We start from the raw sequence: 16,561 nt of genomic DNA, 5'->3' as shown, positions 1-16,561 counted from the left end.
CCAGTCTCACCAAGTGTACAGTCCCTTCCATTCAGTACTGTACTTTGTGGAGTTCACTGATCGTGCAGAAAACCTGAGTTGAATCTCAGTTTCTCCAGCCGGCCCCTCTGTCCCTTCAGTGTAGAGAAGAATTTTTAAAATTTTGTTGTATCTTTATGGTCATTACAGAGATGGATGAGTCTTCAAAAAGGGATCAAAAATTGATTGGTCCTATCAAATTCTCAGCAACTGTAATTGCAGTGATCCTCACCATCAGCCTGTGGAAGTGTTAGAAGCTGCTTCCTTTGACTGTATTTCCATTGGTCTGTTACTCTTGCACTTCTACAAATACATGTGAGGAATTTAATCTTTGTCCCTTCTGAAATGATCTTGATCAATTCTACAGTTGGTTAGCAACATAATGCTAATTATGCCATCTGTGTGTTGGTCGAAGTACAAAAAAGGGAGTGAAGCAATGTATCCAGTGTTAACCTTTTCCATTTACATTTCTCAAAGAACAGTAACCCCTAAACTTTCAACACTGTATTGGATTAATCATCTCCCCCTCTGACCTGGATAGAGGGTCAACTCAAACACTGAATGTACCACATCCCACATAAGCTTTATAGATTCTGCCCCTCCCGATCAGATGAATACTGGGGAAGACATGACCAGGGTGGCACACTTACACACACCTTCTGGTCCTGTCCCTGAATCCAAACATTTTGGAACTTGATCTCCCTTCACCACCAGCGCAACTCGGTTGCAGTGTGCACCATCTACAAGATGCACTACAGCAACTCGCCAAGGCTTCTTCGACAGCACCTCCCAAACCCACGACCTCTACTACCTAGAAGGCCAAGGGCAGCAGGCACATGGGAACACCATTTCCCTCCAAGTCTCACACCATCCTGACTTGGAAATATATTACCGTTCTTTCACCATAGCTGGGTCAAAATCCTGGAACTCCCTACCTAACAGCACTGTGGGAGAACCTCCACCAGAACCTTCGGACCGCAGCGGTTCAAGAAGGCTGCTCATCACCACCTTCTCAAGGGCAATTAGGGATGGGCAATAAATGCTGGCCTTGCCAGTGACGCCCACATCCCATGAACGAATAAAAACAAAATCAGTGACATTCCTTCAGATCCAGTTCCGTCTCTTAACCTGTCTCCAGTAATGTGAGGTTTGCCTGAAATGCACAGACCAGCACAACTCTGACTGCTAGTGATGAGATGCACCCCTCCTCACCCAACTATAGTGAAACCTGACTGCTCCCACTACAAAAATGGATTAAGCAACTGTGAAATACATGCCAGTCAGAGCATGTAATGTATGCCTTCTGCCTGGAACTGGAAAAGTATCAAACATTCTGAACCCTATCCTGAAGACCTATAACAACAACAACTTGCATTTATATAGCACCTTCAACCTAGTAAAATGTCCCAAGGAACTTCATAGAAGCATTTTCAAACAAAATTTGACACCGTATCACATAAGGACAGGTGACCAAAAGCTTGGTTATAGAGGTAGGTTTTAAGGAGCATCTTAAAGAGATGTAAGGGGGCGGAGATGTTTAGGGAGGTAATTCCAGAGCTTAGAGCCTAGGCAGCTGAAGGCATGGCTGCTGATGGTGCAGTGATTAAAATCGGGGATGCGCAAAAGGCAAGAATTGGAAGAGCAGAGATCTGAGAGGGTTGTACGGCTGGCAATTTTGAATTAATTTGGGAGAACTAAAAAATTGATTAACTTGGTTCCTGAGGAAATCTAGCTCAATATTATTTTAATTTAGTGTTTTTCTCTATCATCATAGTCTGCTCTTGTTTAATCAGTATAAAGACCATATAATTTTAGACTAAATTTTGGTTAACATTGCTAACTATATGAAATTACACTTGGGATTCAACTACAAAAGAACAGGAACTTCTAAACATAGCAGTGCAGAGATACAATAGGACTAGGATCAGCTGTGGGATGGAGAAAACAGATGGATGGATGGTACATTCCATATCAACTATTTATCTTAGGCAGTGAATCATGGGCTTATGACAAACTAGTTGCATGTGATAGGACTTGCATCACACCCCTATTATAAATTAGTAGGCCCAGCAAAGTAGTTGGGATTGTCAGAGATTATCCTATCAAGGTTTTAGCTCCTCTAGTGTTGGGACCCAAGAAATTATCTGTCGTAAGAGGTTTGTAATAATAAAATTCTACCACAAATGTCCAAAATCTGAATTACTAATAGCACAATATTCAAAGCTACATTATAAGTGTGGTATATTTACAATACACAAGGGCAAGCAATGGTTTACAAAAACTGATATCTTGCTCATGGCACACCTTGCAAGAAGTCACAAGTGGCGGCAGCACTGTGAGGTACACGGAATTTCTGGTGAATCTTGCTGCTTGCTGGTGTGTATGCTCAATACAGTGTGGTCCATTTTCATGCTGGAAAGGATAATAGAGATGACGGTGATGCAGGGTTAAAACAAAAAGGAAAAATTGCAAATGCTGGAAACTAGTAAAATCACATAATTTCTCTTCAGAGGCTGGTAGACCTGCTGTGTGTTTCTAGCATTTTCAGCTTTTACTTCAGTTTCTAGCATTTGTAGTTTTTTTCTTTTTTCAAATCCTTGTATCACAATCATTTCTATCATCCTTTCATCTACATCATGCTTCAACTGTGCTCATAATGCCTATAATGAGTGAATCTATAGTTTTGAAAATCTTTACGCTGTAAATAATGAACAGCACCAGTCGGTGAGTTTAAGACACTAACTTGGGCTTTTGCTCTCAATTATAAGGGCAGCGAGTGAATTATTTGCTCATGTCTCACAGAGAGAATGCCCTGCTCCCAGGCACCGTTGCTCTTCATTCAGCTGTTAGAAAGTGACAACTTTCCTTCTTGCCAGCATGAAGGCACCTGAGCCTGCGCCCTTCTATCCCAGGTATTCAACATGCCACCCCAAGCTCTTCATTCTTTAATATTTCTTCTAAGCAATTTCTGCCAACACGTGACAACCTGAATCTGCTTTGATTACCAGTTTTGTCTTATTTTCTTTTTGTTAAGCACAGTAAATGTCACATTAACCATCCTCAAATTATTACATTTGAACAACAGTTTCAACTACAGCACTGAATTCCACATGTTTTCAAGTCTGAGTTAGAATTCTCAGTAGCGCACATACTAACAATGCAGATTAGATAAACTAGCTACATGTTCCAATCCACCTCAAAAAACCCTCTTTAGACTGTCACAGTAGTGCTTGCTTACTGGAAAAGAAAGTATCAGTGGGAATTGCTCCTCAGAAAACTGCACTAACTGTAATACACTGACCAACTGCACAATTAATACCTCAAAACTAGTCTATTAATTGGAAAGTACAACTGTGTAAAAGTTCACAAATAGAACTGATTGATAGAATACTGATCTGCACATACAGATCCAAGATTCAATGCAGTAAGTTAAATCAGAAGGCTCTGGCTCCCAAAATGCTGTAAGCATAAATAACCTCAATACCTCAGGAGGATTACATTTTACATGGAACTATTATAAAATCTGGCTCTGTTAGTAGTGTTATCAATACACAGTGATGGGTTGGCCATTTAGTCTGCATGAATTCCTGTTCAATCTTGCATCATTATCCATCAAGCTGGTTAAGTCACAAGAATCTGTATTTCAACAAAAACAACCAAATTATCTCGGGCATTAAGTCAACCACTACTGTTTAACATGTTACAAAATTATGATGGTTAAAGCTGATGTGAAACAGACCTGACCAAATTTCACAAAAACTCTTAATATGCCGTTACACTAGCATGCAATTACTTTATTTAGAACACAATAGCCATTAAACAATTTGCTTTTTACATTCAATGGTGAAAAATGTTGGTCCTAGCCAGCCAATTCACTTTCTCTTCCTTCTTTACTTATCATGACTAAATATTTCAAAGGACATAATAATTATAGAGATTTACACTTCAACAGATCTTGACTGTGCAGGTCAGCACTTTCCTCCCAACGAGAAGGTTGGAAGTTCAAGTTCAAACACCTGCTTTATTCATTTGTCATCTGTTGTCAGCTGGACCACTAGATGGAGTGTTTTATGGAAGCAAATGTCCCATCTCAAGGGAAGGGAAATCTGACATCACCCACCTCCTGCTGGATGACCAAGGAGTGGCATAGCGACAGTGGAGATGCCTGGAGCCCAGCTTGTCCCATGCTCTTACTTAGATGTATGGCGGCAAAAAGGGAGTGGGGAGGAAAAACAAAATTCTAACGAATGAATTAGCTTCTATAATACTCAGTTGCTCTGAACTTCTGCCCCATTGCTACTTAGGTATTTGCTTTATGTATCTCCTGATGCCAAATCACGTCTCGTATGCATTTTCTGATGGCAACTTCTCTTTGCAAAAAAAAACAGATAAACTGAAGATCACAACAACATTATCAAACAAACGTTTTATTAGCATCTAAAAACAGAATGCACCCAACATTCAAATGATTTTTTTTCAGCCGTTACTCACTGCAGTACGAGGGACAAATCACAAACATTTATTCTGGGGATTAACAGAGACCAGACTGTAAGAGGATTTTAAAATGTCTTTTTTGTTTACAAAACAGAAAGTATTATAATTTTTTTCTACACCTCAGTACTGCACTGCTCACTGTGAATGGGCTAGGCGCTTGCTGTCAACAGGATAAAACATAAAACAATAACTCATTTTCATCAAAGCATTAAATTTAAATACTGTAGCAGCTTCAGAGGATGGAAAAATGCAGATTATGCCCTATTTTTCAAGTATTGCCGTAACCACTTGTATTCCATCCCAGCCGTAACAGCTACAAGTTTACCTTTCTTCCATAGGAAGGTCAATTTTAAAAAAAATGTTTTTTTGGCAAGCTATTATAATCTTCCTCAAATTAAAAGAAATGTGGGAGTTCTGGCCTCTAAGCATGAAAAAAAAATTTCGTTACCTACCGTGTTCAACTAAAGAACAACAGTCTGTACAGGTCAGTTGTACACATTAACTTCAGTTATTAGTGAAAGATGTACATCGGATTAAATTCTGTCTCGCAGACAACAGTGACTTTTCTCAAGTTCCAGTCAACCATTTTGTCCACTGCAGAGATGACCACCTATACAAAATACCGTCATATTGTATGACGATTATGTCCCCTCGGTATCTGTGTTTTCTGTTACAGGTTGATTTTCTAAGTCATCCTTCTCCTCGCTTTCATCTGATGGAGTTGCAAGGCTCACAGACACTTCTGGGTCATTGTTTGCAAGTTCCTTGTTTGGCGGCTGGCTGTGTGTTTCTGAGAAATCACCATTTACCCGAGGCCTGTCGTCAGGTTTTTGGTGATCAGTGGTCCCTTGAAAATAGTCAAACCTATGCCGAGGAGGAACCCAGTGATCTTGCTCTCTGTCTCTCCCAAAACGGCTGCCATTTACATCTCGGCGAAAGCCAAAATCTCGGTCATCACGATCTCTCTGACGTTCCCAAGGCCTGCTGCGATCATCAAAATCCCTATGCGCTTCTTGGTCAAAACCTCGGTTCCACATTGGACCACTTCTGCCATCGAACCTGAAATTTCTTCCACCAAACCTTTCATGATCATCGTGAAAACTTTTAGGACCCCCAAAGGGCACGCCACGACGTTCACGCTCATCAAAATCTCTTGAGCCCCATCTTTGGTCAGGTCCAAATCCAAATTGATCTCGTCTTCCAAGATTGTCTCTATTATCCACTGGTGGGAAGCGATAATCCCGGTCACCTTCTTGTTGCATGCTGTCTCGCTGAAAAGCATTATCATTTCCAGCAGATCTCCTTTCATCTCCTGTACCTTGACTTGCATTAGTACTGCTGTCAACGCTGGGGACTCCAGATCTTGTAAATGCTCCTTCAAGCCTATTGAATGGACTTCCTGGTGGAAAGGGAGCTCTGGACCCTGACTGAAGGGGTCCATCAATTGCTATTGAAGGGGGCATGTTTGGCTGAGGTGGCATCAGCAATGGAAACCGCTGCCCTGGTGAGGGTGGCATCATTCCCGAGCGGACATCCAGTGGGAGCACTCCAGGTATCCTTGGTCCAGCCATACTTGGTGGAGGCAAATTCGGTAGTCCAGGTGCAGGTGTTGATGGCTGCATCCCCAGAACAGGCCCACTAGATACTGCACTTTGAGATCCTGCAACAGTAAGAAATCACAATAAATAACATGCTCATAGTCAAGTGTGTACAATCATGTTCTTTAACCATGGTAACCACAGTAAAGTATATATAAACCTTATTACAGTATTAAATTAGCAGCCCCACACTCTGTTTTCTGACGTCCATGTTTTAAAAACAACCTCGGAGAATTCCTTCAAGACTACTTCAACTCAGCTGTAGAAATGGATGTTAATGAGGCAAGAAAATATAGCACTCATTCGCAAAATTTGTTTTCACTTTTAGAAAATACATTATAATACAACCATTGCACACTTGGGGGAAAAAACAAAGGGTTTCCATTCATTTTCCCTCGTACCATACATCACCCACTTGCTGAGGGCAAGCAACCTGCTCTCAGATACTTACCAATGCCACTTTGCAATGGGCAACATGGCAGCAGTGCAGGCCTAGTCTTCAAATTTCCCTTCTTCTGGACAAAGCTCTGGTTGCTACTTTAGGAATACATGAGATTGGTTCACTTGCCAACTGACAAGCAAGCTAATATTCTTCCACTCCATGCCACAGTACATTGCTGAACAAATGCAGGTCAGGTGACTTATTATCCACTTTTTAAATCACAATAAAATCTATGTATTTATAGCTTATATTGGTTGTGACTCCTTGCCCAGTCACTGAACTGGGAATCAAACTTTCCTGCGAGACCATTAATATTAATCCATTACTGAATTTGCACTCGAACTCTATTAAAACATACTTTCCTTAATGTGACATCCTAACCACCCGGCCCCCAAGATGAAATGAATCAATTACAAGAGGCTATTGAACAAACTTATGTAGAAATGTATCCTCCCATGAAAATTGTAGTTTTGGATGAGTTTTACAGTGGACATTAAACTGCTAATTACCCACAAGGTTACTAAAATATTATTTGAACAAAAGAACATAAGAAATAGGAGCAGGAGTAGGACCTCGAGCCTACTCCACCATTCAGCAAGATCATGGCTGATCATCTACCTCAACACCATTTTCCTGCACCATCCCCATATCCCTTGATGCCTTTAATATCTAGAAATCTATCGATCTCTGTTTTGAATGTACTCAATGACGGAGCCTCCACAGCCCTCTGGGGTAGAGAATTCCAAAGATTCACCACCCTGAGTGAAGAAATTTTTCCTCATTTCAATTTTAATTAATATCTATGTCTCATTATTTCAACCAAATGTAAAGTTAATAGGTTTTATATTTTGTAATAAAATATTTCAACTCCTCTACACTATTACAATACTGCAATTAGGTCAAAAAATTATGCCTAAGAACCAGAATGCAGCATACAACTATAGTCAACAATGATAACTAATGTTACAGCTAAGAAATAGAGATTCCCCATCTCAAAAAGAAAAAAAAATTGTATCTGCAAAGCAAGAATCATGTCTTTTCTTTTCAATCCAAATCAGATTTACACCATTTTTTGTATAACTAACCACCTTCACAGCATGCAAACTTCACTAAAATGACAATTATTATTGTGGATGAAGAAAGAAAATGCTGAAAATACTAAATGTAATAACATGAGATAAACTGGCTACTTTTACTAAAGCGATGCATAAACATTTCAACTGGATTTACATACCAGGTCCAGATGTTTCAGATGAAGATGTCTGGTTGCCTGTGCGTGATGCTCCCAGGTCATTTGATCCTATAGGACCAGTTGAGGGAGGCTGTGTGCCAATCGGATTAAACATACTCCCTGGTGGAATACTAGGAGTTGGGAGACTGCTGTGGCCAGAGCCAATATGTGAAAGTAGGTTCCCAAATGGGGAATCCTTTGCACTGTCTTGGGTGTTGGAAAGAGGCGGGCAAACAAGAGCTGCAAAATAATTGTTTTGCACTATTAGTTAATTTTAGACAACAAACTGAAGAACAATTTTGAATTAAAAAATCCAGAGTGTATGCAATAAGCATATTTTATTTTTAACAAGTAACACTGCAATAGGTTACAATCCAAATCTACTTTTTATTCCAAGTTTATTTTTAAGCAACATTTTATAATCTTTGGCAATATCAGCCATTAAAAATGGAAATATACATAAAACAACCTTAAATTAAACAATTTAATTATACTCACAGGTCTGTACTGGAGGAATAGAAGGCCCAACAACTGGAGGTGGTGGTAGGTAACCTACATGTAGGATTAAAAATAGCCCTTCAGTTATGCAAATTATAATTTAATTTGCTTCACACCCAAAATGTCAGTAACCTGTCTTTTTCCTTTACAGATGTGGATTGACCAGCTGTGTATTTCAGCATTTTCTGGTTTTCTTTTAGATTTCCAGCATTTGTAGGTTTTTCCTTTTATTAGATCGACAACTAATATCTAGCAACTTATTTGCTTCATATGTTGCAAATCTTTTTCAAATTGACGAAATAATATAAATGGATGAATAATTTTGCATAACTGCAATATAGAAAACTACATAAACCAGCACATTCACAATCTACTGCAGCGATCCAAGATGGAAACTATAATCTATTATTAAAGGTGCCAAATTTTTCTAAGTCAAAATTAGTGGAATTTTATCATTGATAAAGGCCACACATCACCAAATACTGTGGTAAAATCTTTGATTTATATGCCACATTACCAAGTTTTATTAAATCTAAGACAGCAGCATGCGCTGTACATGTGTATAATCAGTGAAAAAAGGCACAATCATCAAAACTTCCCCAAAGATTTGTCTCTCACAAATTTAAGGATATTTAAAACATTATTAAAATGTGTTAATATGGTGGCATGGCAAATTGGAGTTCCAACATCGTAGAATGAAAGTTTCCTGCCACAATTCCCCACACGGTGAACTGTCAATCTCAACCGTGCTGCTGCAGGGATGTGTATTGATTCTATATCATATTGTTAGTAAAGCTGAAAAATTTAAATGGAGGTGGGGGGGGGGGGAAACCAAAGCCCAAGCAGATCCCAACTTAATTTATATGAGTTTAATATGGGGAACCAACACTGCACATAAAACAGCTAAAAATAGATCAGCCTGTACCTGGAGGAGGTTGTGAAGGATTAAAACTAGGCCGTAAGAATGGAGGTGGTGGAATAGCCGGGTTGAAGCCTGGTGGAGGTATGGACATTGACACAGGAAAGGCGGGTGGCTGCACCATACCAATTGCTGAAACGGTTGGAGTCACTGGGATCTGAAAACAAGTTAAAATTCATTATGCAAAGAACTGAAGTTCTGTTCCATATATATGTCTGACTAATTTAAAGAAACACTCACGATTACTACACTAAGGATTACTAGAACTTGGCATTTGAAAAATGTAAGGCACACCAAACGCATCAACCTCAGAATATATTTTTCGTTTAAGTGACTTCACCACTTACAGTAGCTTTAACAAAGTTTTAACATACAACCTGCTGATGCATTTTAACTTGTTGCAAACATAGGCTCTCACCCATTAAATGATGGGATGCCATCTTTATTAGGTAATTGTGGGATAAGTTAACAATGCTTATGAGTTGAGGCTACATACACGCAATTAAACTGTACCGCATGGTTTAATGTGCACCTTTATTTACACAATGGGGCAAACTGAATTAAATTATGTCTCCACATTTAACTTCAAGCCTCACAGCACATTATAATTTTACAGCCCAGAGTACACTCGAGCAGCAAAATGTTGGTTATGCTGGAACTATAGATGTACATAGTATTCCAAAGCATGAGATACAAACACAAAAAAAGAATATGTAAAGGAGAATATGTTGTATAAAGTACTTCATGTCTACATAATTTCAAAACTCCATCCATGTGGATACCTCCTACCCATCAAGTATCACTTTTTTGGCTCATTTTCCCTCCCATGTAGCCCTGTAATTTCAAACCTCCTTTCATATGGAATTGTTCAAGTGTCAGCTGTGACAGCATTCTCGCCTCTGAGTCAAAAGGTTGTGGGTTCAAGTCCCACTCCAGAGACTTGAGCACACAATTTAGGCTGACATTCTAGTGCAGTACTGAGGGAGTGCTGCACTGTTAGTGGTGCTGTCTTTCAGATGAGATGTTACACCGAGGCCCTGTGGATGTAAAAGATGCCATGGCACTATTTTGGAGAGAAGGGCAGTTCTCTCCGGTGTCCTGGCTAATATTTATCCCAACATTACTAAAAAACAGATTATCTGGTCATTATCATATTGCTGTTTGTGGGACCATGGCTGCCGTGTTTTCTACATTACAACAGTACATTGGCCGTAAAGCGCTTTGGGGTGTCCTGAGGTCATGAAAGGTGCTATATAAATGCAAGTCTTTCTTTCTCCTATAATAAATTACAGATGTGTCTTGGAGCAGATTCTCAGACAAACCCAGAAGTCAATCCTTTGGACAGCTTGGATGTCACTTCAGAAGTGCTCAAGATCATACTTAGCAAGTACAACATTTTCCCAGTACATACACTTTCAGATCTGCAGTACCAATTTCAGCAATCTGTTGCTCTCAGGCGCAAGTGGAAACCTGAGGTGACAGACTTCCAAGGAAGCAAAATGAGTAATAATGTCAATGATAATTCCTACAAGAATATATTTACTTCAAATTTTGAAATTATATACATAAATGACAGCTGCACTTTACACTGAAGGTAATCCCCTTTACATACTCCTCCATTAACAGAATTACAAACAGTAGAAATTAGTTTCCAATTTCAAATAATCAGTGGTGTTACAAGGTTTTTCTTACTTGTGGAATAAATTTTATATCCTCTATTTGCTTGTGCTACCAAAATAAAATAGCACATTTTACAAAAAGAATGATAAAACAAAACCACGAAAGTGTAATTTCTAAATATTAAATAATGCTGTTACCTGGACAGGCAGTATAGTGACAGGTTGAGTGAATGTCTCTCCTTGTGATGTTGGTTGAGTGTTATCAGTAGTTACAGTTTGGAGCACATTCTCCTTTACAGACTCAGAGTTCCTAGACTCCCACTCTGAAATAAAATGTTAGAATGTTACTGTTAACTGTTACTGTTAAAAAGAATGTCACACTGTAATTTATAATGCATAATATTTTTTTTTACATTCATTTCACATTCCTTTTAACTTCCACTTTTTCTGTTTGCAAGGTTTTGTTGCTGCTTTTGTTTGCTGTCTCAAGAAATTAAATTGAAAACACAATTCCAAGCATCAACTTACAAGGAACATTATGAACAACAAAAATCTAGAAACGTCAACAGCACTTACAAATATCACTAGAGATCAAAAGATTCAAGAGGAGGTTGCAAAGATCATCCAATAAGCAGACAAAAAACAATTAGAAAATACAAACTGCAAGGCTCCTCACTGTGTACTACCTCAGCTAGGTTATTGGGGGTGAAGTGGGGTGGGAATACTTATTGGTAACTAGATTCTTCCTCAAGTAGATGGGGGAGAAAAAAAAATGGGGAAAAAAAAATCACTAGGATGCCTCTCCTAACATCCCGTGGTAGCTGCCTGATCACATCTTAGGAATTGTGCTCGCTGCAGTGGAAGCTTAAAATAGAAAATAACCCAAAAGAAAAAGAGATTAACCTTTACAGTGCTACAGTTAAGGCTCACATGTACATGCATTGTTTCTAAGAATTGCTGACCAGTATACTGATTTGGCAGAGCCTCTATGGTTTCATGGAATGGTTACAGTACAGGGGGCAGCCATTCGGCCCATCGAGCCCATGCCGGCTCATTGTAAGAGCAATCCAGTTAGTCCCATTCCTCCGCTCCTCCAATCCCTTTTTGAAAGCCACGATTGAATCTGCTTCTACAACCCCTTCAGGCAGCGCATTCCAGATCATAACTACTCGCTGCGTAAAAAAGTTTTTCCTCATGTCGCCTTTGGTTCTTTTGCTAATCACCTTAAATCTGTGTCCTCTGGTTCTCGACCCTTCCGCCAATGGGAACAGTTTCTCTTTATTTACTTTATCTAAACCCTTCATAATTTTGAACATTTCTATCAAATCTCTTCTCAACCTTCTCTGCTCTAAGGAGGCAAAACCCCAGTTTGATGCACTTTTATGCAGCAAAGCTTAATCTGGTCACATATAGGATACAACTATGGCACTCTTGAGATTTGAGGCTTTTTTATACAAGGCTCTAGATAAAATTGAAAACCCAAAGAAAAGACAACGTCCCCAAATAAAACACGCAGAAAAAATAAAATGCGATAACCCACTAAGATACAACGATGACCCCATACCACTATTAACAGTTTCCTGGTCAATCATGCCTCCTTCTGAGAAGCCTTCCAAATCATCCAATTTCAATTTTTCCCATGGAATATATGTGACACCAAGGTCCACATCCCAGAACTGCTTATATTCAGGTTTCACACCTTTGTTTAAAGCCCAAGCAATCTGCAGGAGAGGAAAGATAAAGCAGATTAGACAATAATACCCAGACACTGAGACAATAGGACTATAACGTACAAAGTTCATTCTGCATTTTGTCACTTCTTTCCTTCCTTAATTAAGTACCATTTAAATTTGTATATTCAATACAATTTTACAAAATATTCCTGGACTGCATAAAATATTGGGGCATGATCACACCTATGTCAAGTGATCTTGTGTTATACCCTGAAAAGGATTGGCCAGGTAAATTGAATCAAGGATTGTCCCAGTTATGTTGCCTAGATTATTAGGAGATATTTGACAGCAGAGTTGTCAAACCTTTTGGGGCAGTGTTACAATTACAAATACAACATCTGTGTGTTACAATCAGTAAGTGGCCTGCGTATTACTTAACTGTTTTTGAATCGGAGACAGAATTATGATCAAACACATTTAACTTCCAATCTATTTTGCACTTCTTGGGGTCATTAGACCATGCCATTTCTACATCCTTCACTTTTGTCTGTCCCTGCTCCTTCATTTTGTGTCTCTCCTCTATTTCTGATTCTCTCTCTGTACCTTTACTGTTTTTCTCTCACTTCTTTTCACTTTTCCTATTTTGCTCTTCTGTTTTTATCTATCACCAGTTTGTCTGCAACCATGTATAGAAAGAGACAGCAGCAATGGGACTTTGGAGAGTCAGAGGCATCATGACTTTGGCAGGTAGGTAAAAGCAGCAGTGGCTACCGTATCTGGGACTTGGTGGAAAGGTATGCTGGATGGTAGGTGTGAGAGGCACCTGGTTGCTGTTCTTTTTTAAAAGCCTGTTGGGGTCAGCAGTGATCCAACACTGAGCCTTAGCAGACCTTTGTAAGCCTTTTTAAGGCCTAACTGCAACTCTCTCTCCCACTTCCAGGACAAAGCCATATTTAGAGAGATGAGTACTGTTAATAAAAAATGTGCACCTCTGCTGGTAGGGAATGAAACTATCAGACAGTGCTACTACTGAAGCAGTCTCTCCTGGTGAGTGCATCCTGATAAGAGTCACATCTGGCAAATCCATTTCAGTACAGAGCCTTCACCCACAAAATAAACTCTATCCTTCAACAAAATAAATTCTTCTCCCCAATAATGACCACATATCTAAGCAGAAAAATTTTATTTTTTTTCTGAAATAAAATGACTTGGGGTCGATTTACCAGTGGAGCACAGTGGACAGCAGCATTGCTTTTCTCCTTCACTAGGACTTGCCTCAGGAATCCACGATACTGCAGGTCCTGACTAGAGGAGGAGAGCAGTACAGCTGGGAGTGAGAGGCTCATGTCAATGCATTGTGCTTCCACTGACAGAACCAGTATCAATACCTGTTTCACTCACCCTCAAATCAGCTGTTTCTGCTAGTTGTTTGGATCAATTAAAAAAAAAAATCAGGGGCAGCTCTTTGTGATGATCAAAGTTGTAAACTAGACACATATGACCCAGAGGTTGAACACTCCAACTTGACAGCAGCCCCAGGTGGGATTTCTCACTGGCCTTCGTTCTGTGCTTTCCCTTAATTGAATTTGCAGATAATCCAAACCTACACTATCATTCATTAATGCAAAAAACTGCCCACACATACACCACATTTTTAATAATGGTTACACTAGTTATTGTGCTTATTCCAATAAACAAATTGAAGTTATTCCTTTTGTCACTTTTCAGTTTATAGATCCAGCCATTGTAATTTTTTCCCTTTGTTTAATAATCTGTAGTTTATTCAGAACTCAAACTAACCTTAATAATTTTGGACCCCATTTTAAAGGATCCGGTGCTTAGTTTCTGAAGAGCACGAAAAGCATCTTGTCGATGAACCATGCAAACGTATGCACATCCTCGAGGAGGTATCATCTACATGAGATATGCAGTAATTAAAATAAATACAAACATTTTTTCTCCATCTTTATTCAAAAATATTGCCAGTAATCATTCACATTAATAGGATACGCATCCCTGAAGTATAGTGGGATTACATCACATTAATCGAGTTGCATCAAAACTATAGCACAGAAACAGGCCATTCGGCACAACTGGTCGATGCTGGCATTTATGCTCCACATGAGCCTCCACCCTCCCTACTTCACCTAACCCTATCAGCATATCCTCTATTCCTTTCTCCCTCATGTGCTTGTCGAGCTTCCCCTTAAGTGCATCTATGCTATTTGCCTCAACTATTTTTTGTGGTAGCGAGTTCCACATTCTTACCACTCGTTGGGTAAACGTTTCTCCTGAATTCCCTATTGGATTTATTAGCGACCATTTTATATTTATGACCTCTAGTTTTGGACTCCCACACAAGTAGAAACATTTTCTCCATGTTTACCCTATCAAACCCTTTCATTATCTTAAAGACCTCTATCAGGTCACCCCTCAGCCTTCTCTTTTCTAGAGAAAAGAGCCCCAGCCTGTTCAGCCTTTACTGATAAGTATATCCGCTCAGTTCTGGAATGATCCTTGTGAATCTTTTTTGCACCCTCTCCAATGCCTCTATATCCTTTCTATAATATGGTGACCAGAAATGTTCACAGTACTCCAAGTGTGGTCTAACCAAGGTTCTATACTAGTTTAATATAACTTCCCTCTTATCAATTCTATCCCTCTAGAAATGAACCCCATTGCCTGATTTGCCTTTTTTATGGCCTTATTAACCTACGACACTTTTAGTGATTTGTGTATCTGTACTCCAAGATCCCTTTGCTCCTCTGTCCCATTTAGACTCTTATTACCCAAGCAGCATGTGGCCTCCTTATTCTTCCTACCAAAATGCACCACCTCACACTTATCTATATTGAAATTAATTTGCCAATTACAAGCCCATTCTGCAAGTTTATTAATGTCCTCTTGCATTTTGACGCATTCTTCCTTTGTATTAACTATACCCCTCAATTTGGTGTTGTCTGCAAATTTTGAAATTATATTTCTGACTCCCAAATCCAAATCGTTAATGTAAATTGTGAACAGTGGTCCGAGCACTGATCCCTGTGGAACAGCACTTTCCACCGTTTGCCAGTCTGAGTAACTATCTTAACCCCTACTCTCTGTTTTGTAGTCAACTTGCTTTCCATTCTGCTACCTGGCCCCTGACTCCACATGCTCTGACCTTAATCATGAGTCTACAATGCGGTACCTTATTGAAGATGTTTGGAAAATCCAAATATATTACATCTACTACATTACCCAGGTCTACTCTTTGTTACTTCTTCAAAGAATTCAATAATGTTGGTCAAACATGACATTCCCTTCCAAAATCCGTGCTGACTATTCTTTATTATGTTTTCATTCTCCAGATGTTTTTCTTTTAAATCTTTGAGTAAAGATTCCATTATCTTTCCTACTACTGACATTAAGCTAACTGGTCTATAGTTCTATGGACTTGTTCTAGCTCCCTTTTTAAATGTAAAAATATTAGCTGTCTGCCAGTTCTCTGCCACTATTCCCTTTTCTAATGAATTTTTATATATATGTCTCTGCTATCTCCTCCCTAACTTCTTTTAATATTCGTGGAAGCAATCTATCCGGTCCAGGGGTTTTATCTTACCTACGTTTGATTAGTTTACCAATTATCTCCCCTCTTTCTATCTTAAATATGTTTTTATATCTTTTTTGATCTCTTCTTCTAATGTCCTGCCCACTTTATTAGTCTCCCTGGTAAATACCGAGGCACAGTAACTATTCAATATTTTTGCCATTTCGCACTTGTTCCTGTGAGCTTATCTAGTGCATCCCTTAGTGGCCCTATCCCTATTCTGATTTTTATTTTGTTATTTATGTGTCTGTAGAATACATTACTATTTCTTTTTATTTTCCTTGATAATTTAATTTTGTAGTTCCTCTTTGCTTTCCTAATTCTTTTTTTGACATCTTTCCTAACCTCTTCGTATTGCCTTTGGTCATCCTCTCCTTTATTGCCTATGTACTTAGTGTATACTTTTTTGTTTAGTTTCAATTTTATCCATATCTTTTTATTCATCCACAGTGTTGCATTATTGGTTAGTTTTTGCTTGCT

The 16,561-nt window shown here is 39.0% G+C and overlaps 1 protein-coding gene across 4 annotated transcripts in view; it reads right to left on the bottom strand.

The window, feature by feature from the left end:
• The window catches only part of scaf8 (SR-related CTD-associated factor 8), a 333,661-nt gene that overhangs the window by 140,470 nt on the left and 176,630 nt on the right, over positions 1–16,561 (bottom strand). For 2 of the 4 annotated variants that reach the window (XM_067989093.1, XM_067989095.1), the window contains exons 14-20: positions 14,293–14,406; positions 12,384–12,540; positions 11,018–11,142; positions 9,207–9,357; positions 8,282–8,335; positions 7,787–8,023; positions 4,430–6,172 (exon numbers count right to left, since the gene is read on the bottom strand). In XM_067989093.1, the coding sequence (XP_067845194.1) occupies positions 5,154–6,172; positions 7,787–8,023; positions 8,282–8,335; positions 9,207–9,357; positions 11,018–11,142; positions 12,384–12,540; positions 14,293–14,406 (1,857 nt within the window). In that variant the 3' untranslated portion in view covers positions 4,430–5,153. Of the gene's footprint in view, positions 1–2,322; positions 2,431–4,429; positions 6,173–7,786; positions 8,024–8,281; positions 8,336–9,206; positions 9,358–11,017; positions 11,143–12,383; positions 12,541–14,292; positions 14,407–16,561 lie in introns of those variants that run through there. The other 2 variants (XR_010963680.1, XR_010963681.1) reach the window with 2 other exon arrangements.

This window comes from Heptranchias perlo, chromosome 8 (genome assembly GCF_035084215.1).
Source record: "Heptranchias perlo isolate sHepPer1 chromosome 8, sHepPer1.hap1, whole genome shotgun sequence".
Classification (NCBI taxonomy): domain Eukaryota; kingdom Metazoa; phylum Chordata; class Chondrichthyes; order Hexanchiformes; family Hexanchidae; genus Heptranchias; species Heptranchias perlo.
This window is presented reverse-complemented; position numbering and strand designations above follow the sequence as displayed.